Source organism: Mustela nigripes, chromosome 12, assembly GCF_022355385.1.
Source record: "Mustela nigripes isolate SB6536 chromosome 12, MUSNIG.SB6536, whole genome shotgun sequence".
Lineage (NCBI taxonomy): Eukaryota > Metazoa > Chordata > Mammalia > Carnivora > Mustelidae > Mustela > Mustela nigripes.
Genome location: NC_081568.1, coordinates 124,430,022 through 124,451,391, shown reverse-complemented (window position 1 = coordinate 124,451,391; position 21,370 = coordinate 124,430,022). Strand labels below are relative to the sequence as shown.

Below are 21,370 nucleotides of genomic sequence, written 5' to 3'. Positions count from 1 at the left end.
ATAGTTGCTCCTGTTTTGCTGTCAGTCTCACATTCTTATGAAGCATTTTTTTTTTTCCTGATAGTAATGATAAGTTTGCTCAAAACAGAACTGAATGCTGACAAGGGGAATTCTTTGGCAATATTTTTGGTATGATTTTAGCTCCACCTGAAAAGTTCATGAACATTTTGTTATTAAATTGGGCTTAAATTAGCTAAGCATTTTTTTTAAAGATTTTATTTATTTATTTGACAGACAGAGATCACAAGTAGGCAGAGAGGCAGGCAGAGAGAGAAGAAGGGAAGCAAGCTCCCTGTCGAGCAGAAAACCAATGCAGGGCTCGATCCCAGAGCCCCGGGATCATGACCTGAACCGAAGGCAGAGGCTTTAACCCATTGAGCTACCCAAATGCCCCAAATAAGCTAAGCATTTTAAACTGCCTACTTACATATAAGCCTGCTTACTTACCTATATTGTATGAGTCTGACACTAGTAACTGTCATATAAGCCTGATGCTAGGAACTTCATCATAGTTTATAATTTCATATTATAAACAACTCAATATTATTGTCCTAATTATAAACAACCTGACATTATTGTTCTAATATGGATTATTTGAAGACCAAAGTTACAAATGTAACAATTTAATTTGTTAAATATCTTTCAGTATCCCATTAATTGACTCAGAGGTGCCTTGCAATAGTATGTAAAGCCTATCATCAAAAGCAGAGTTTTATAACTTTGCTTGTAATCTTCACCATAATCTTCAGCCACTTCTACCACATCACACATACCTGCCAAAGACAGATCAAGAGAATGGGAAAAGTTGGCTCTTTTAAAATCTTTGCTCTTTCCCGAATTCTATATATATGAACTGTCAAATGTATGTATGATTTTATTCGCCCTTTGACATGTATATTTATTTAGCAGATAGGAGAACCCACCAGAAGTTATAATTAATTTTTATTACTTGGGATTTCATCCTCATTTAACACTGTTTAATTTTTAAATGATGTTTAATTGTAATTCTAAAAGGTGAACTTACAATGTTTCTTCTTTCAGACAGTCTTTATCTCTTACAAGGTTCAGTCGTGGCAGATCATGACTACATTGGATTGCCTGAAATTCCAGTTGGAGCATACCAAGCAAATATTCTGGTAGAAGATGCAACTATTGGTGTAGTTGATAATGAATTACTCACATCAAGCAAAGATCATGAACTGTTAGAGTTTAGAAATGCCAAAATCTCTCCATTGATAGAAGATCATAGTACTCTTGAAAAGCAGACTTTCAGTCTGTTGGACTCTTCAAACCAAGTCCTTGAGTACTTAAGTTAGTAAATACCAAAACTCACGTAAAGTGATTGTTTAAAAAGTATAACTCCTTGAATCTTTATCTTTTCCACTTAAAAAAAAAGTTGTATAGAAGTGTCTTGCCATTCTCTGAATGACTAACTCCTGAAGGTTTATTTTATAACTGTTAATTTATCTAAACTTGTGTCATGTTTAAGTGTCAGTACATATATATAAAGGCAAAGAAAGCATATAATATATGAAACCCACTTTTTCTTATGAGAATAGAATAAGCAAAGTATGATTGCTTCTTACAAAAGAAACTAAATTCCAGCTCAAGACTGTCAGATCTTTCTCTGGTGTTGGTACCATGTTTTCAGTTTACAGGTTTTTTTGGATTATTTCTCCCCTTTAAAAAACAAGTTTGAACTACCTAGAATGGGCTTAATAAATATTTATTCAACTGTAACAGTGAATTAAGTGAAGTTTGTTTCTGTGTCATTGGAACTTTCAAAAATAATATTGTAGGAAAGAATTTAGAGTTGTTTAATGGGCTCTTATAGGATATTGATAATTTCACCTTTTAGGCTCAGAATTTGCATCTGAATCTATATATTGGTTTGAAAACATTTGTGCATTTCCATAAAACATATTAAAGTCAAAAGTACCCATTAATAAAATTTTTTCTGCCAGTCTTAAGTAAATACTAATGATAAAATAGTATCAGAGGTTTTAAACTATAAGCTCTATGATATTTATAACTTTATTCAACAAATATTTGTTAGAAAGCACTTTGAAGAATACTGTGAGAAAACTAAAGGATGAGTTAGATGTGTGTCTTATCTTCATAAGAGGCTTACAGTCTGGTAAGGATTATAGGCCAATATAAGCCATGTATAACACAAGTTACAAATTACATGCTAAATTCCATTAGAGAAGTACAAATAATACACCTAGGGAGTCAAAAAAGAGAGAAGTTATTTCTAGATAGAAATCTTGGGTTTATGCTTAGAAGGATTAGAAGGATCATTTGAGTTTGACCTTGAAGAATGCACAGGATGTGATGAGAGGGTCCAAAAGAATTAAAGGAAGAAAAATGAACAGACAGAACAAGTATTGTAGTGATTCACAGAAAGCTTTTTGTTGTCTGCAGTGCCTCAGGTGTAAGGTGACATAATAAGGTATGGGAAAATAAAGCTGAAAAGGGAAGTAGGAAAGCTAGTGGAGGGCTTCGAATACTGTTAAGGATTGAGTTGTATACCTCCAGATTCCAGTGTTGAAGTCCTATACTCTGGTACTTCAGAATGTAACTTCATTTGGAAATAGAGTTATTGCAGATGTAAACATTATTTAAGATGAGGTCATATTGGGCGCCTGGGTGGCTCAGTGGGTTAAGCCGCTGCCTTCGGCTCAGGTCATGATCTCAGGGTCCTGGGATCGAGTCCCACATCGGGCTCTCTGCTCAGCAGGGAGCCTGCTTCCCCCCTTCTCTCTCTGCCTGCTTCTCTATCTACTTGTGATTTCTCTCTGTCAAATAAATAAATAAATAAATCTTTAAAAAAAAAAAAAAAAAAAAAAAAGATGAGGTCATATTGCAGTAGAATGAGGTCTTAATCTAATAAACTGATGTCCTTATAAAAGGAAGAAGTTTAGGCATAGACTCAAGGATAGTGCCATGTGAAGAAGGCAGAGATTTGGGTGATTCTTCTATAAGCCAAGGAATGCCAAAGATTACCATTAAATCACCTAGAACTAAGGAAGAGGCATAGAAAGAGATTCTTCCTACAGCCCTCAGAAGGAATCATCCCTGTCAACATCTTTATATCAGATTTGTAGCTTCCAGAACTGGTGAGGCAATAAATAACCTTTTTTATGAGCAACCAAGTTTGTGGTACTTTGTTTTGGCAGCCCTAGCAAAGTAATACAATACCTAGCTACCTTTTTTTGTTTTTTTTAAATTTTCTGAGGATTTTTTAAAATTTGTGTTTGGATTTTGAGTTGGTTTTTTACTTCTTGTTTTGTTTTGTTTTGTTTTGTTTAATGTAAACCCTACACACAACATAAGGCTTAATTAACTCAGTACCCCAAATGAAGAGAGTCCAATTCTCCTCCAACTGAGGAAGGTTTTTGTATAGGCAAGTGTCACGATCAGAACTACATTTTAGGGAGTTTAATCTGGCAGCTAGTACGTTAGAGGAAGAGAGAAGAAAAGAATGGGCATTCGTCATTGATAACGATTTTGCAGTGATGATGAGTAATGGGAACCTAAGCTATGCTGGTAGCGTTCATTATTCATGAATAGAGCATAGCTTAAGATCTATAGAATATCTCACATTTTATGTATCAACCATACTGAATAGTGATAGGATACCGAAAATGGAGACCTGAGATACTGCAATTACTCATTTAAGAAGAAAGATTATGTTTAATATAGGCTAGAGGGTAAAAGATTGGAGGAAAAAAATACCAATCTGGAGCTTTATCTTATACCATAGACCAAGTAAATTCCAGGTAGGATTCTAGAAGGAAACCTTAAAGCATAGTTGTCCCAAACAGTGATACCTGTCATGTTCCCATCAACAGATCAAAGTTCATGATGGAGTCATATTGGACCCTCTATGGTAAATATAATTGGTTAAGTGTCCTTAGCTCAAATGAAGTAACTTTCCTTCAATAGTCATCTCATTCAAAATAGCCTCTTTTTCATTATAATGGGGTGATTAGTAATGAGTCATTTTATAATTACAATTTCTAAGCACAGTAAAAAAATTCCGCTTCAAGTAGTTTCTGATGAAACAGATCTTTATCCTGTGTGCATGGATCATGGTAGACTCTTAGTAAATAAACATAATGAAACTTTTATTTCTTAGCCACATTCTTAATGGTTGGTTCCATTTGTATCCTCCAAGATGCAGGCTGATAGAGCCTCATCTGTGGAATACACCAGCCACCGTGGCAAGGGGACAAGGTGGTGAACCCAGCACTAGCTCTGGAAAAGACTTGCTGTCACATTATATACAACCTTCCTACTCAAATTGCAGTGGTCAAATCTGGTCATACTCTGCTAACGGGTACAGGTGGCAATGGTACAAAAGGATTAAAGTTAGTGATGTTAGTTGCATAACTGAAGATACTAAAATCCACTGAATTGTGCACTATAAAAGGGTGAATTTTATGATATGAGAGTTACATCTCAATAAAATTATTATAAAGAGTCTAAACCAGAATTTAAAATAAATGTCACATAGCCACACCTAACACCAAAGGATACGTTAAGTTCAGTCCTCCTATATTCCTGGAAGGAGAAAAACCAAAATAGTGACAGATAAATATAATAGCTGCTGTACTTACCTTTGTTTACAAATTCTATTGTAGGCCATTTTGATGAATAATTTTTAAATCCCGATAGCCAATACAAGCTATTCAAATAAACTGCTGATTTTGTTATTGAAATCTTGGGATTCTAAAGTAGGAATTCCAAGTACAGATTATAAGTAAGCAAATATACACACAACAATCAACAAGTTATGTATACACACAGTCTTGTCTCTAATGTTTGCAGGGCTCTGTCAGTGAAAATGGAGGTCCACATACCGTTTACCTAAATAACCAGAAGTTACAAATCACACTAACAAAAACTGTTCCTACCTTGTCAAACATGCCTTCTTAAGGTTCCCAGAATTCTTGGACTCCTCAAGCCCTGCACTAATGTGTGGCAGAACAGGGAGAGATGAACTCAGAGAGCCCTCTGTCCCAGTGCCGTCTTCTCCCAAGGACAACCCACCTAGCTCCTGCAGATGCACTGCTTGAGTAGTCCTGACCTTTGGTGTGTGCTCTCCAGCTTCACCTGCCCTTCTGGGACGGACCAGGAAGGCCTTGGAAGAGGTTCTCCAGGTGAAGAGGGGCATGTCCCTGGGCTCTGTCGTCTTCTCACCCTGTAGGGAGATTCATATGCTAGAGTGGAACAGATCCTAGCCCTCAAGCAAATCCCTCTTGCCTGGATTTCAGGGTGGTTTTTCTGTAAGTCTATAATAAAATTTTGACAGAATTCCAGAAATGTCTCTATGAGGTTTTGTATGCCACCTTGTGGTATTTTTAGGAACACTTAAAAACATGATATAGTAGAAAATGGAGATCCTGAGCTACAATAGAAGAGAAATATATTTTAAATGAGAATAATATCTTGGCTTGAAAAATTATTTTTAAATATCATTATTAACATTTACAGTGTAAAATTTTCTTATGTGACTGTCTAAAAAAAGTAACTCACTGAGATTTATAAAAGAAAACTTATTACATATGTAGCTATGGAATTCATTCATACACGCAAAAAAGATATGTATTAAATGCTTGCTCTGCTCCAAGTACTGTTCTGGCACTGAGGTTATATTAGTGGGAAACAAAAATCCCTACACTCCTAGAGCTTATGTTCCAATTGGATAGTAAAGTAGTACCTACAGTTCTTAATTAATACATTACTTACGTTCAATCAAAATCTCATTGGTAGCCTTTTGCACAGACATTTTGTTCAGATCCCTACATTAAGCCTTGAAAAAGAAGTAAGTATTCTCTTCTGCTTATGTTTGACTATATAGAAAGTTGTAACAGTGTTTTGTTCACATGTCTAAAAAGGGCTGGGCCACTTCCAGTGGGAGTTTCTAACCAGTATAATTAGTAATTTAAAAAAAATTAAGCATTTAAAAAGCAAACTTCTTTCAAACTTTTATTTTCTACAAGTGCTTTATTATTCAGTGGGAAATGCTAGCCTTGTGCAGTGTTAACAATTAATGTTAAGCAGGCAAAGATCAATTCAGTGCCATCAAATTAAAAAGTACCTAAACTGGTAGCTTGCCCTGAGTGTGAGGCCCAGGCAAAATGACTCTTTTGCTTCCTCTAATCAATCCTTCAGTGTTCTCCTCACCCCCTTTCTCCTTATTCCCATTAATACTACTTCCTTTGTGCACCCAGCCACAACTTGTTTAGAAGTTAAGTGGCACTGGGCCCAGGGGACTTGCCGTATCTGACCACCTCACTGTTCAGACTTTGAAGGTCTTGTGAGGAGCACACAGGAGAGCCTTGGCTGGTGGGTAGCTGGAGGAAACCAGATAGCCTGGTGAGTAGTTGGAGGAGACCAGATAGTCAATGACAACTTTGTTCCTCTCCCCTATATCCCAAGGAAGCCTCTGTTAGTTCTGAAAGTCTCAGGAATCGAAGTGGAGAATCAGGAGAAACTAAAGGAAAGGGGGTCTGACTTTAATCCTTCCCCTGTATCACTTTCATATTAGCGATGGAGGAAAAAGACTAGATGGAATAGTTCTCCTCCAATACCACGTTTTTCTATTGCATCATAATACAAAATCTGTAGTCTCTGAGCTTCTGAGCAGTGTTTTGTTCTGGGTTTTGCTCTACTTATTTAGAATTTCATCCTTACAAATATATATACATATAATATATATGTATATATGTACATATCAAGAAATATGTATGTATCAAGAGATACATATATGTATATATATACAAATATATATATAAGGATATATATCCTTACAAATATATATATTACTCATTTTTTCAATTTTATGTAATAAATAGTGATAAAATGATCATAGTGATGGTTTATGTGACTTGATCATAGCTAGAAGTAAATCAGTGGCAAATCTGCCTAGGCTTTCAGAACAAGACTTAGAGTCAGACCTCTGTTAAGCCATACCCAACTATGTTTAATAATCACTAATTTTACCTAGGGTAATTAATACGGTTTGAAGAGGTAATGGCTTCTATTTATGTAATGTAAAAAAAACCAAAACAACACAAAACAAAACCTAAAGTGCAGAAAAAATATATATTAAAAACATAATTTTTTAAAAAATTAAAAAAAAATAAAAACTCTCAGGTCATGATCCCAGCATCCCAGGATCTATCCCTGCATTAAGCCCCCCCGCCCCACACTGGGCTCTCTGCTCAGCAGGGAGCTTCCTTCTCCCTCTCCCTCTGCCTGTCACTCCCCCTGTTTGTGCTCTCTCTCTCTCTCTCTGTCAAATAAACAAAACCTTAAAAAAAAAAAATGTACAGAGGACTCAATTACACATTTCTCCAATGAAGATCTACAAATGGCCAGAAAGCACAGGGAAATATGCTCAGTATCATTAGTACTTGGGGAAAAGCAAATCAAAACCACAATGAGATATCACTTCACATCTAGAATGGCTGCACTATATTTTAATGGAAAATAGCAAGTATTGATGAGAATGTAGACAAATTGGAACCCTTGTACATTGCTGATAGGAATGTAAAATGGTTCAGTTAATTAAGGAAAGAGTTTGGCTGTTCTTCAAAGATAAAATTACCGTATGTACCAGTAATTTCACTCCTGGGTGTATACCCAAAGGAACTAAAAGCTGGGACTGGAAGAGATATTTGAACATCAGTGTTTATTGCGGCATTATTCACAATGGCCAAAAGGTGGAAACAGCACAAGTGTCCATCAGCAAGTGAATGGATAAACAAAATGCAGTATATATGTACAATGGAATATTATTTAGCCATCAAAAGGAATGAAGTTCTGAATAATGCTACGTCATTGACTGTTGAAGGCATTATTCTAAATGAAATAAGCCAAACAAAAAGGACAAATATTGTATGATTTCACTTGATGAAATTTAAGAATAGGCAAATTTATAGAGACAGTAGATTAGTAGTTACTAGGGCCAAGGGGAGTGGGAAAGAGAGTTAATGGTTATTGATTACAAAGTTACTGTTTGAAATGATGAAAACATGTTAGAAATAGTGGTGATGCTTGCACAGCACTGTGAATACAATTAATGTCGATGAATGGTAGATTTCAAGTGGTTAAAATAGCAACTTCTATATTATATATATTTTACTATAATTTACCATCAAGTGAGTAACATAATATGCCAAAAACTGCTACAGTATTCACTTTAACTGGGTAAATTATATGCTGTGTGAATTATATCTCAGTTAAGCTGTTTAAAATTTGTAGAATGCAGCTCAAATTGTCCTTAGAGGAAAATTTATGACTTATGTGCTTATATTGGGAAAAAAAAAGGGTTATAAATTAATGAGTTAATGTAATTTAATGTGATCTAAACAGAACAAGTGAATAAGCCTAAAGAAAATGGAATGATTGAAATCATGAGAGTAATGGAAATTAATGGAATAGAAAATGAACATATAATGACATGAACTGAGGCAAAATTTAGCAATTCTACTAAGAAAAAATAAACCTAGGGAATTTATAAATAAACAATACTGTGAGGTAAAAAGGGTCAGGACCTATATGAGACATATATTTAAAAGATAGAAGATATTACAACTTTGTTTCAATAAACTTGAAACATTAAAATGGATAAATTCTAAAAAAAATTTAACTGACTGTGATTAAAAAAAATAATAAGCCAGATGATTTTGCCAAACATGACAAAATTTAAAGAACACATAGTATTACATCTTACACAAACTATTCAGTCTAGAAACAGGATACTCCTTCAGTCTTGACATGAGGGTGGCATAATTGTAATAATCAAAATCTGAAAAGGACAGAATGAAAAAGGAAAATAACAAGTTATTCTCCCATAAATACAAATGTGGCAATTGATAAATCACTGAACTCTACCTCTGAAATTAATAATGTATTACATGTTAATTAATTGATTAAATAAAATAAAAATTTCAAAATAAATACAAATACAAACACGAAAAAGAATAAAAAACAAACTGAATACAGTGACCTATAACAATATGCATTATGAGCAATTGAGTAGTAGATCCCCAAAATTAAAGATTGATTTAGAAAAGCAATTTGTATAATTAATGGCTACATTTCTAAGAGACATGGCAAGAAAGAGATGAAACACAAAAAACAGTTATAACTGAAGGAAATTTAAGGAACAAGTTAAAGAAGGATTAATGGAACCAGTAAGGGATAGTTGGACATCCCTTTGATGACCAGTAGGAGCCAGAAACCTATAGGAATGAAAGCGCAAGAAGAGGAAATGCTTAGTGAGAGATGGAGTTATGGAAGAAGGTTTAACCATCAGTATTTGTAGCCATCGAAGAATGTGTCTACTGCCAGAACCTTTGGTCAGTGCTGTGACCAACGGGGGCTCCCTATTTCCTCTCATTTGTCAGCCTCCAGGAAAAGCAAGTGGCAAGGAAGCTTCAGGATGCAAGCAGTAAAAATAAGCCTTGTAGGCAATGGAACAGTAAATGACAAGGAGCGGATTTGGGGTGTTCACTCTGAGAATAGCCAGTTAAACAAAAAGATCAGAAGTAAAAAGGAAACTTGTATAATCATCTAGAAGGCAAACTTGTGCCAAAGGCTAACTAGATAGTAAATATTTTTAGCTTTGCTGGCCATAGAACTACACATTTTTGCCATTGTAGTATGAAAGCAGCCATGTGTACTAAACAGGTATGTGTGGCTGTTTTCCAATAAAACTTTATTTTTTAAAAATGTGGGAAGGATTTGGCCTTTGAGGACACTAGTTTTTAGACCCTGGATCTAGTAGATGCAGAAAAAAATATTCGCTGAATATTAACATCCATTTGAAATTTAGAACAACAAGAGCAACAGGAAACTCTTGGCAAACTCAAAAGAACATTTCCCTATCCTGATACAGTATATGTTATTAAGAAAAAATTTTATAGTAAGCTTTATACTTAATGAGGAAAACATTGAAAGTATTCTCCTTAAGATCATGAACAAGACAGGTGTCACTGCTATTGTATTAGGTGCTCTAGCCAATATATTAGGACAAGAAAAAAGAAAAGTCATAAGGATTACGAGAAAAACTAGTCATTTGCAATAGAAATTATTATCCATATAAATCAATATGAAAAAGAAAATCCAATGCAAAAATGGGCAAAAGTCTTGAACAAGTACTTCATAGGAGAGAAAAGTGAACATGAACAGCACCTACAGATACCTTTTGTTTGCCCCTACATACCAACTTTACATTCTTTTCCTGTGCTCTGTCCAGGATCCTGGCATTGGCAGAGTTCCTATTCCCTTTGACTTCCAGTTGGATTTAGCCAATGGAGCTTCCTGACAATAGACCAGAAGGAGGGAGGAGAATGAAGTTGAGATATTCTCCTTGATCCCTTCCTCACTCTAGCTATTTCTTTTAGCCATAGTTTCCTGCTTTGTAAGAACTATTCTAGGGTTTCAGTAACCTTTTCCTCTTCTTGTCCTTTTGGGTTTAGGGTGGAAACAACACTATTGTGGACAGACTGGGTTCTCCTACACTCCATGTACATCTTTGTACTTAGTTCCTTTGATTACTAACTTGTCATTTGTTCCCTGTTGGATTCCTGATACAGTCAATTGACATACAAAAAGATGCTCAACCTCATTAATAGCCAGAAAAAAATGCAGATCAAAGCCCTTATTAAAGACGATTTAAAACTACCATATTGGGAATAATTAAAAATATCAGCAAGGATGTAGAGGAGATAATACAGTTATACATAGTTGGTGAGTGTATCAATAGACACAACTATTTTGGAAAAATAGTTTAGCTTTATGTAGCAAAGCAAAGCTGAAGATGCAGCAAGTCTATAATCCAGCAATTTTGCACCAGGAGCTATGTCCAACCAGGAGCTATGTTCAAGAATGTTTATAAAAGGGGCACCTGGGTGGCTCAGTGGGTTAAGCCACTGCCTTCGGCTCAGGTCATGATCTCAGGATCCTGGGATCGAGTCCCGCATCGGGCTCTCTGCTCAGCAGGGAGCCTGTTTCCTCCTCTCTCTCTCTCTGCCTACTTGTGATCTCTCTCTGTCAAATAAATAAATAAAATCTAAAAAAAAAAAAGAATGTTTATAAGAGGATTTTTTTCATAATAATAAAACATTGGAAACACCATAGATTTCCATCAATAGAATTGATAAATTGTGACATATTTGTACAGTAGAATGCTAAATGCAATGAAAATGAGTAGGTTAAAGCTACATAAAAAGAAAGCATGGATGAAATCAGAAACATCATAGGGAGCAGAAAAATCAACTTAACAGGAGAAGATGACAAATTCTGAATAGAATGAGAAAAGGAGCCATGTGTATACCTAGTGGAAGAGCATTCCAGAGAGAAGAAATAGCAAGTGAGAAATGTAGTGTTTCTGTGTCTGGCATTTTGAGGAATAAGAAGGGGTCCAGGAGACCTAGAATGAAATAAGGAAAAATATAACAGGAGACCACAGAGGCTAGGGGGTGAAATAAATTGTGTTCAGCCATGTAGGTCATTGTATGGACTCTGTTTTTAGTTTAATATGGGAGCTCACTGAAAGTGTTTGAGAAAAGAGACATGATCTGACTTACTATTTTTGTTTTAGATAATCACTCTGCAAACTGGAATAGGAATGGTCAGAAAAAGCACACTGGCAGACTGGTTATGAGGCTGTTGTGGTAATTCAGGGGAGAGATGACGGCACGGATAGCAGTGGAGGCGATGAGAAATGGTTAGTATCAGTTATATTTTAAAGGTAAACAGGATTTGCTGACACCAGAGATAGCTTTTAGAGGAGGAGAGGAATCTATGAGGATTATAAACTTTTTAGGCTTGCAGGACTAGAAGCACGGAGATGAAGAAGACTAGGAAGAACAGGTTTGGGAAAGAAAAGAGAAGTTCAGTTTGAACGTGTTGAGTTTGAGATGCTTATTATACGTTGAGTAGATCCACTGGGTAGATATTTGGATATGAATCTGGAGTCCTGGGGATAGGAATTGAGCATTCACTTATGCACAGTTTGGAACTCTCCAGAATGAAACTTTAATTAATATGTGTCCCTTTGGAGAGGCCAAGACATTCTCTTTGCTACAGAGATCTGTACTTGCTATTGACCTGCCACATTTCTTGTTAATCTTGGCTGAGGTAGTGATCCAAGACATCTGGTGACTGATTATACATAGTCTGTGGCATTATTTATATTACCTGGCCAATCGAACAGATGCTCAAGCAAGGTTCCTAGCTTTATGAATGATGGCAGCAGAGCATTTGGCCCCTTTCCGCCTTTTGATGGGTATACCAGATGTGAACGCCACATTTAAGGGACTACAAATAAAGCCTGCAAGTTCTCAAGAATCTCATTCTCATCTGCCAATAGAAACCTAATGAGATAGAACATTAGTCTTTGCAGTAACATATTATTTTGTAATCACATAGCACTTGGTCTTTGCTAAGGAATTTACAATCCAGTGTAATTTATATAGAATATCAATTTCCTACTTTTACCTCAATTTTCAATTTGAAAATTGGAGACAGAACCTTTTTTTTTTCCCAGAATAAGAATCAGAAATTCTTAGGAATATGTCCTATCCTACCTCACAAACTTGAAGTTATTAGCCTTCAATCCTAAATCTTCCTTTGAATTCCAGTCAGTTCATAATAGAACGTGAAAGTCTTAGCATAGTATGTATTTTAATGAGATACCTGAATTGCCAAGATCATTGGGATACAGAGCTTTTCTGAAACAATATGATATTTCAGTTCACTCTGACAGGAAGCTGTGTTTGGCTCCAGTGGTAAAGAATTTTATTCCAACTGTGTGGAAAGACTGGTCATGTACAAGTAGGGAAGACAGAATGGGCACTGAAGGTACTGAAGGAGTAGAAAGCTGAATGTTTTCTGTTCTCCTCCTACACAGTTCCTTTCTTTCCATAGCTAGCTTCTCATCTCTCCCCTATGGGAGACTCTTCAGGTTTTGAATGTCACAGACTTGGGCTCCCTGAGCTGTGGAATCCACAGTAGGCAGTAGATGTGCCTGACAGTGAGATGGAGGGCAGGAAGGTACAGCAAGAGGACGGCACCAGGTAGAGAAATTGTGCTGTGGGATGCAGACTTCCACACACAACAAAAATGTTCCCATATCTGTAGGCCTTTACCTAAGCAAGGAAAGCAGGGCTGCAGGACACCCTGGGAAAGAGTAGGCAGCTGGCCTAAGCAGGACAGCTATAGGGCATTTTCACAAGTGTGAAGCTAGAGAATTCATTAGTGAGGCCCCTGGTAGAGGTAGGAATGATTCATTATTTGAAGGAGATATGACTCAGTTTTGGAAGATACAAAGCGATTTCTACACGGCCCGACTGTGACTAGGAGTTTTCAGGCTTTGAGGATGGTCTTTGTTTGCCAGTTTTGAATATGATTGTGTGTGTGTGTGTGTGTGTGTGTGTGTGTGTGTAAAATTAACATACAATAAAATTCACTCATTTAAAGTGAAAATTCAGGGGCACCTGGGTGGCTCAGTGGGTTGAGCCTCTGCCTTTGGCTCAGGTCATGATCTCAGGGTTCTGGAATCGAGCCCACATCAGGCTCTTTCCTCGGTGGGGAACCTGCTTCCCCCTCTCTCTCTGCTTGCTTCTCTGTCTACTTGTGATCTCTGTCTCTCTCTCAGTCAAATAAATAAATAAAATCTTTAAAAAAATAAAAATAAAGTAAAAATTCAATGGTTTTTAGTAGTCATATAGTTATTATTTTAATCATTTAATACAGGAAATTTAATTGCAAACAACTTGAAACCAGCCATGCTGCCAGCCGCATTCTCCTATTCTTCCACAGAATCCATGCCTACCTCTTCCCCATCATTCTCCAGAGCTGCCAAGTTCTCCTGGGCCTCAGAGACCTCTCTTTCCTACATGCCTTCTCCCACATACAATACATAAATGTTCACTTTGCTTCGTGAGATCAAACTTACGGTTTGGGCAGGCCCAGACCTCAGCCACAGCAGTGGTATTGCTTAGTACGCCGACACTCTGTTGCTCTTTGGCCACGTCTCCCTGGGGGATGACAATCAGAGGGCTGGTAATTGACGTCCACTTTAAATCTAGTTGGGCAACATCCACAAACTGGATGTTGCATTTCATCCTGTTGCTGGCAAAGGCTGTGTTGATATTGGCTCGTCCCTCCAACACCACAGGCCACAAACCATGTACTTGGCCATTTGACTGGCTGGCTTCAGGCAGGTGTTGGTGATCTTGCTGCTCATCGTAGGCCTTCTTAGCTGAGATGCCTCAGAGTCACTGGCCCGGGGAAAGTAGATGTGGGGGTATGGAACCAGGTTGGTTGGGAAGCCTGTCAAATTCACATTCAGGGTACTGTCAAATTGCAGAGACGTAATGATGATAGACACAACCTGCCCAATCAAATGATGGAGATTAGTATGTATGATATCCTGGTTGTGCTGACCTATGTCGTAGATGGCTTCCTTGGTGACCATGAAGGCACAGCAAGAATGATCGAAGGTCATGTGAATGATCAAGAAGGAATTGTGGGGCTCCACCATGGCTGTTGAAACCTGGAGGACTGGCAAACTTGAGGTTGGGCTTCTTGCCATACACCACCAAGAACTGATTCATGAGTAGGGGCACAAACCTGGGACTGGCGTTGTCCCCAGAGCTGTGGAAGATGAGCAAGTCCCACAGCACTGTACAAAGATCTGCCAGTTTTCAGATCCAGTCCAGGTCACAATCTCCTAGCCAATGATGTAATGGCCTTTGGCATCATTATCGCCTGTGTCTTCTTTCCCAGGGATCAATACCAAGCACCCATTTTTTAAACTTTTCTGAACTTAATTTTAATTTTCTCTTATTTCTTAAAATGGCAATGGGTTAACAAAATATGCAAATGATTTTGAGTGCCATTATATATGTTTACTTTTCCTTCCTTAAGTGTTCATGTTAAAAAGAAAAAGTAGCTGAACTATTTCATGGTTTTCTGTTCTTTGGTTTGGAGAATAGTGACTCCATTGTCAAAGATGACATGGATACTGTCAGTATCTATGTGACAGCTGATGTTACAGATCTTTTCAAATACCTGGGTGCTTGGTATGATGTGGACATAAAAACTGGGTGACTCGCAGCATTTTAAATTATTCTTGAAGACACAGCCGTCATTCACCAAATGGCCCCTCTTCTAGGAGTGTACAAATCCATGCAAATTTTTACTGTTTTACCACCAGATGTCAGCCATTCACTACACTGGTAATAACTACCCTGAAGATGCTTTATAAAAATCTATGTGGCTGTCACCTTCATCTCTCCTTCCCTCTGTCCCTCTCTCACCCCTTCCTGCTCTGACCATCCGTCAGTTTTTTTGACCACTTCAGAGAAGGAAAGGAGAGGGAATCCCAAAATCCAAACGTTTGGTAGCTGGCTTTCTATCAGTAAGAAAGGTGAGGACCTGAGCAGTTAAGTAGGATGATAGAAGGTATTTGACCATATTTGTGCCATGAGTTTGGGGAATATATCATACTAATTATAAATAAAATGAGGGGATTCATTTATGTTCTTGAACAGATGCTACCAATATTTATTGGAGTGAGATAAAGACTCAGTCATTTACAGAAGAATGCTTGCTAATAAATGAAGAAAAAATAATATAATTAGAAAACCATTATTATTTAAGAACTCCCCCCAAATTATAGATTTAGGAAAACATCACCAATGGATATAAAAACTATTAGGTAAAAGTTTTGGGGGAGTAGATACTCACATGATCTTAAAAATGCTTTCTCTCCTACTTTGTCTCTTAATTTCACAAAACAAACTGAGGGTTGTTGGGGTGGGGGGTTGGTAGGGAGACAGTGGTGGGATTATGGACTTTGGGAAGGGTATGTGCTATGGTGAGTGCTGGGAAATGTGTAAACCTGACGATTCACAGACCTGTACCCCTGGGGCTAATAATACATTATTTGTTAATAAAAAAATAAAAAATAAATCTCAAAAAAATGTTTTCTCTCAGAAACACTTTATAAAGAAAAGGTAGAAATGGAACATATATAATGGGGAATTTGTTGTACATTTAAAAACATTTTTATTGTTTTTAAGATTTTACTTATTTATTAGAGAGAGAGAGAGCACGAATTGCGGGGGGTAGGACCAAAGGAGAGGGAGAAGCAGACTCCCCACTGAGCAGGGGGCTGGGGGCTGGATGCAGGGTTCAATCCCAGGACCCTGAGATCATGACCCGACTCAGCCATCCAGGTGCCCTGGACATCATTTTACTTAAGTGATCAAATGTAGCATCATCAATAATGGAGCAAACTGACATTGTGTGTCTCCTAATATGAGGCGGTGGGAGGTAGGCATCATCAGAATTATAAATCAATCATGAGAAAAAAAGATGAAGTTACAGTGGGAGCCCTTGTGCACTATTTTTTTTTTTAAGATTTTTATTTATTTATCAGAGAGAGATCACAAGTAGGCAGAGAGACAGGCAGAGAGAGATGGTGGGGAAGCAGGCTTCCTGCTGTGCAGAAAGCCTGATGCAGGACTTGATCCCAGGACCCTGAGATCAAGACCTGAGCTGAAGGCAGAAGCTTAACACAGTGAGCCACCCAGGTGCCCCAGACTGGATTATTAAAAGTGTTGATGTTTTGGAAGAAAAAGAATGGCAAAAGAATTACATTAAAGAGACAAAAGAGGGGTTGCCTGGGTGGCTCAGTGGGAAGAAGCCTCTGCCTTGGGCTCAGGTCATGATCTCAGGGTCCTGGGATGGAGCCCCGCACTGGGCTCTCTGCTCAGCAGGGAGCCTGCACCCCCACCCCACCCCCCGCCTGCCTCTCTGCCTACTTGTGCTCTCTCTCTGTCAAATAAATAAATTTTTTTAAAAAGGAGACAAAAGAGTTGTAAGAAACAAATGCATCATGTGAATATTAATTGGATCCTGGATCAAAAATAGAAAGCTCCAAAGGGAATTTTAGAGATACTGGGGGTTCAAATGTAGACTACCATATTAGCCGATATTAAGGAATCAGTGTTCAATTCTTTTGTGTAACAATGTTTCTGTGGTTATGTAGGAGAATGCCTAATTTGTAGGTGATATGTGTTGAACTATTGAGAGTAAATGTTATGATGTCCTCAAATTATTCTCAAATTGCTCAGTAGAGGTAAACTAGTGTGTGCATGCATTGCACACCTGTGAGAAAGAGAAAAACACATATGGCAAAATGTTAATCTCTGTTAAGTGTAAGCGAAGGGTATATGGATAGTCAATATGACAGTCTTCAGTATTGCTATAGCTTTGAAATTTTCAGAGGAAGAACTGGGGACAAAAGAACATCATAATTTGTTTGTATTAGAATGAATAGTATTGACTGAACATCCATGATTTATCTTTTTTTAAGTAAGGCAACTATCTCTTTTATTGATTCGAAGCTACCTGTTTCCATCAACCTTAGATGAGTAGAAATCGTAGTATAAGAGACAGATTTTAGGTCTCAAATCTTTGCTCTTGTTTTCTTTGTATATTTTTCATTGTCATTATTTTTGTGAACGATCCAAATTGAACACTTCTTCTTGTATTCAGTATTGTTTGTGGGAATTTGAGACTCTTTTCATTTATACACTGGTACAGACTTAATTGCTCAATGTCCCTTTTTAATGTAATAATTTAAGCACCACACAAATAGGCATTTCAGTAAACCTCTTTATCCAAGAAATAGAACATTAGTGCCTGTCTACTGTTTTTTTTTTTCTTACCAGAATCAACATTTATTCAACTGGCAGTAGTATCTGAAGTTTCCTTGGTGAAACAAATTCTCTATAAATCATCAGTGTGGTTACTGTGAGATGTGACTCTGCTCTGGTTCTACATATCCCACTTGCCCTGCCTATGGTGATTTATTCTAAAGTTGCACAGAAATCAAATCAGGCCAGTTAGTCAATGTATTAGAACTCTTTAGAAAGGGAAGGTATCTCCCTCAAAGTTAATGCTGGGAGGATTTAAACTCAGAGTTGCTGGTTGCCACCTTTATTACTTCTGGGTGGAGAGTGTGCATGAAAATGAATCCTTTGTAGAAGAAAGACAAACTGAGGGACGAGGGGAGGCAAATTCCTGATAGCATCTTCTGAGTTGCTGAATCTAGCCATGCCTGAGTTTTTCAGTTATGTGAATGAATAAATAGTAGTACTATACCTTAATAAATTATTAATTTTTCATTATTATCATTATTAATTCTTAATAAGTAAGAATTGTGTAAATTGTGATTTATGACTAAAGAACTTTGACTAATAAAATGGTCTGTATTTTATAGGCATATAAGATACAGCTATAGGTGGGTTCAGAATGGTGTATAGTAAGATCTAGTGCTTGGAATTTCAGAACTTTCTCATCTTAACCAGGCGTTCTTTCCAAAGTCAATATTGGCTAAGACTAGGCTGCACTACTGAATGGAACTACCTCCTTATCTGGAAGTTAATCGTAAGAACCAGTGCATTTGTGCTGTTTCATCCATTTGCATGCTTACGTCAGCTCCTGGACAATATATATTTTTAAAGACATGGAGAGTGATGTTAGTATAATAGAGGAACCAAATGAAGCATTCTCAAGTAACTGGTTTGTTCAGGTTATGTATGTATGTGTATAGGAGAAAACGCACTTTTCCTCAAAAATGAAGAGTTCTTTTATTGTCAAACTTGTCTTTATAAACTCGTCTATTTCATATTCTTTCTTCATATGTCCAAACTTGGGCACTCTCTTATCAAGTCTTCTTTGGTAAATCCCTGTGATGGTACAGTGTACTCAGTTTTGGAGCACAGAAAATACTTGTTTCTTGTTTTGTACCTTTAGTTTAGAGGTATGACCGACATCTCTGGGTATTGGTGTTTCAGAAATTGGAAGTCTATAAGGAGGAGTCACATTTATCATCATCAGTGTATTCTCTAGATTGAATATATATGCTCCCTTAAATAAGGATGCAGGAAAAACACACCAAATGTATCTGGTGGATTCTTGCCTTTAGGTGTGATTTGAAAGGAGAAAATAAGACTAGCGTGGTGGCCTGTGGACGACATCACTTGTATTTTTGTCTTTGGGATGATCCTTGTTAAGGGAATGGAAGGGAGATGTTGCTGGTAGGTAAATTCTGGCTGTGAAGATAATTTGCACCTGTGGTTTCTGTGATGTGGGTTTGAGGAAGTGGGGTCAATGACTTCTAGGCCTCTCTCTCTGGAGACCATATATTTGAGAACATGGCTTCGTATGCCTAATAATTGTTTTAAGGCTTGGCTACTCTCTGTGGGACTTTATTTCTTGGAGATGGTCCATAGAACACCTGGGTCCAGATCACCAGGGATGCTTCTTAAAAATGCAGAGATCTGGGCCCCACCCAGCATAGTGAATCAGAAACTCTGGGTACGGGATCAAGAGTCCGTCCTCTCAAAATAAGTACCCACAGCTGATACTTATATTCACTGAAATCTGAGAAGTATGCTATGGGCATCATCAACTTTGACTTACACCAACTTTGAGCTATTAGGTAGATGACAGTCTGGGGAAAAGGCCCTAAAACCAAGTCTTTGGCTTCCCTTGTCATTCACCTACTTAAATATTCAATTTATATAACAGTTGAGTGAGAGTTTAAAGATGCATGGGAATTTTGAGAAAGAATATGCTGATTTGATAAACTAAGAAGAAAGCTTAGAACAAAAGATTTTATGCATATGATAATTCAGGGCCAATTCAGTGAATGACAGAGCAATTCTTTTTCCTCCCCCAAATAATACTCTCTGGATAATTTAATGTAAAAAAATCAAAGCCCAGCTGTTTCTCTTTGTCTTTTTAATAAGTCAATTATGCTTATTTTTTTATCCAATTTAAAACACTGAGAAATTAAGGCAGTCAGATCTTGGTATTAATGGTCAAAATTAAAATACCCCAGATCCCATCTTCTCTCTCCAAACATTTGTAAACCATAACGTATGTGAAAATATAGGTATCTACTCATAGTAACTGGCACAGTGGAACAGCTGTTCTCAAAGACAGCAGTTTTCAATGCTGGATGCACATTAGAATTACTTAGAGATATTAAAAAGCATGGCCTATACCAAGATACTCCTCTAAGTCAACTAAATCAGGATCTCTGGAAGGAGTGCCCCCTGTCTTTTTTTCTTCTTTAATTCCCCAGGTGGTTCTACAGTAAAGCCAGGTATAGGATGCACTTCTTTAGGTACTTCCTAAGCAGAGCAATCTCTGAGGGTCTCAATAAATGAAATTCAGCTAAGAGCAATCATCAGTGGAGAGACTTAAGGCAATGGAGTTCATTCATTTCTAGTGTACCATCTTCAGTCAAGCCAAGTTAGCAGAATAAGGGTAGTGTACTAGGACAGGATTGTAACACCCCTGAGTTTCTTTTCCCAACTCTTCTTTTTTTCATGCCATTTGCTTATATTAGGCATAAAATTCTGCACGTTATAGTAAGGGACATACGTAAGAACAGACCTGCAAAAGGTATTTGTCTACTCAATGGATATCGTTGAAGACCCCAATGACACATCTTGCTGTCTTTTAGAAGGTACTTGGGAGCAAGTTTTTCTGGTCTTATAATTAGGAACTCTTAATGTTTAATGGGCTCATGAATTATGTAAGTAATCGATTTTTATTTAATGAGCTGCTAGAAAGTTTAGAGGCAAATTCTCTCCCTCGAGCAGATGTAATAGGAATGACTTTTGTATTAACTTTTCCATTTTTATCTTTGTTCTCCCTTTATCTTTCTCACCTCCTTATAGTACATCATTTTCATATTTATTTTTATTTTTTTGAATCCATCAAGTCACTGTAAACTGTTTAGGAACATTTGATAACATTCAAAAAAGTAGCTGATGGAGCTGAGGGTCAAATATTGTACCACAAAAGTGCAAGTCAGCTAATTTCCTCAGTGTAAGCAGACTTGAGCACCATCAAAGTCAGTGCATAAAACATTTATTTTGGGGTATTGGACTAATCCTCACATTGAAATAAAAAAACAAATATGTAAGATACAGTGGACAGGCACATATACATCAGAAGAGTTGTTATTCTACATTTACATATTTACTGCGGATGGTACCAAAAGGGAAATAAAGGAGTCGTCAAGAAAGGAAAATGCTATTCCTCATTTGAGAAGGAAGATCAAAGGAATACAAAGAAAGGTGAAGTTTCTACTTGGGGAGGATGCCCAAATTAAGCTTGCAAGAGAAGGCAATCATCTTTGGTATCACTGATGAGAGGAAAAAAATCAGAGTTAGGTTTTTTTTTTTTGTTTTTTTTTTAAAGATTTTATTTATTTATTTGACAGACAGAGAACACAAGTAGACAGAGGCAGTCAGAT

General features: G+C 37.1%; 1 protein-coding gene and 1 pseudogene across 5 annotated transcripts in view; one reads left to right on the top strand and one right to left on the bottom strand.

Annotated features, from left to right (window-relative positions):
* Nucleotides 1–5,290, top strand: part of GIN1 (gypsy retrotransposon integrase 1) — a 29,017-nt gene extending 23,727 nt beyond the window's left edge. For 4 of the 5 annotated variants that reach the window (XM_059418317.1, XM_059418318.1, XM_059418320.1 and 1 more), the window contains one exon: nt 1,042–2,761. In XM_059418317.1, the coding sequence (XP_059274300.1) occupies nt 1,042–1,316 (275 nt within the window). In that variant the 3' untranslated portion in view covers nt 1,317–2,761. Of the gene's footprint in view, nt 1–1,041; nt 2,762–4,942 lie in introns of those variants that run through there. The other variant, XM_059418319.1, reaches the window with a different exon arrangement.
* An 8,853-nt stretch (nt 5,291–14,143) lies between these two features.
* Nucleotides 14,144–19,076, bottom strand: LOC132027604 (tubulin alpha chain-like; annotated as a pseudogene).
* Between the last annotated feature and the right edge of the window lie 2,294 nt (nt 19,077–21,370).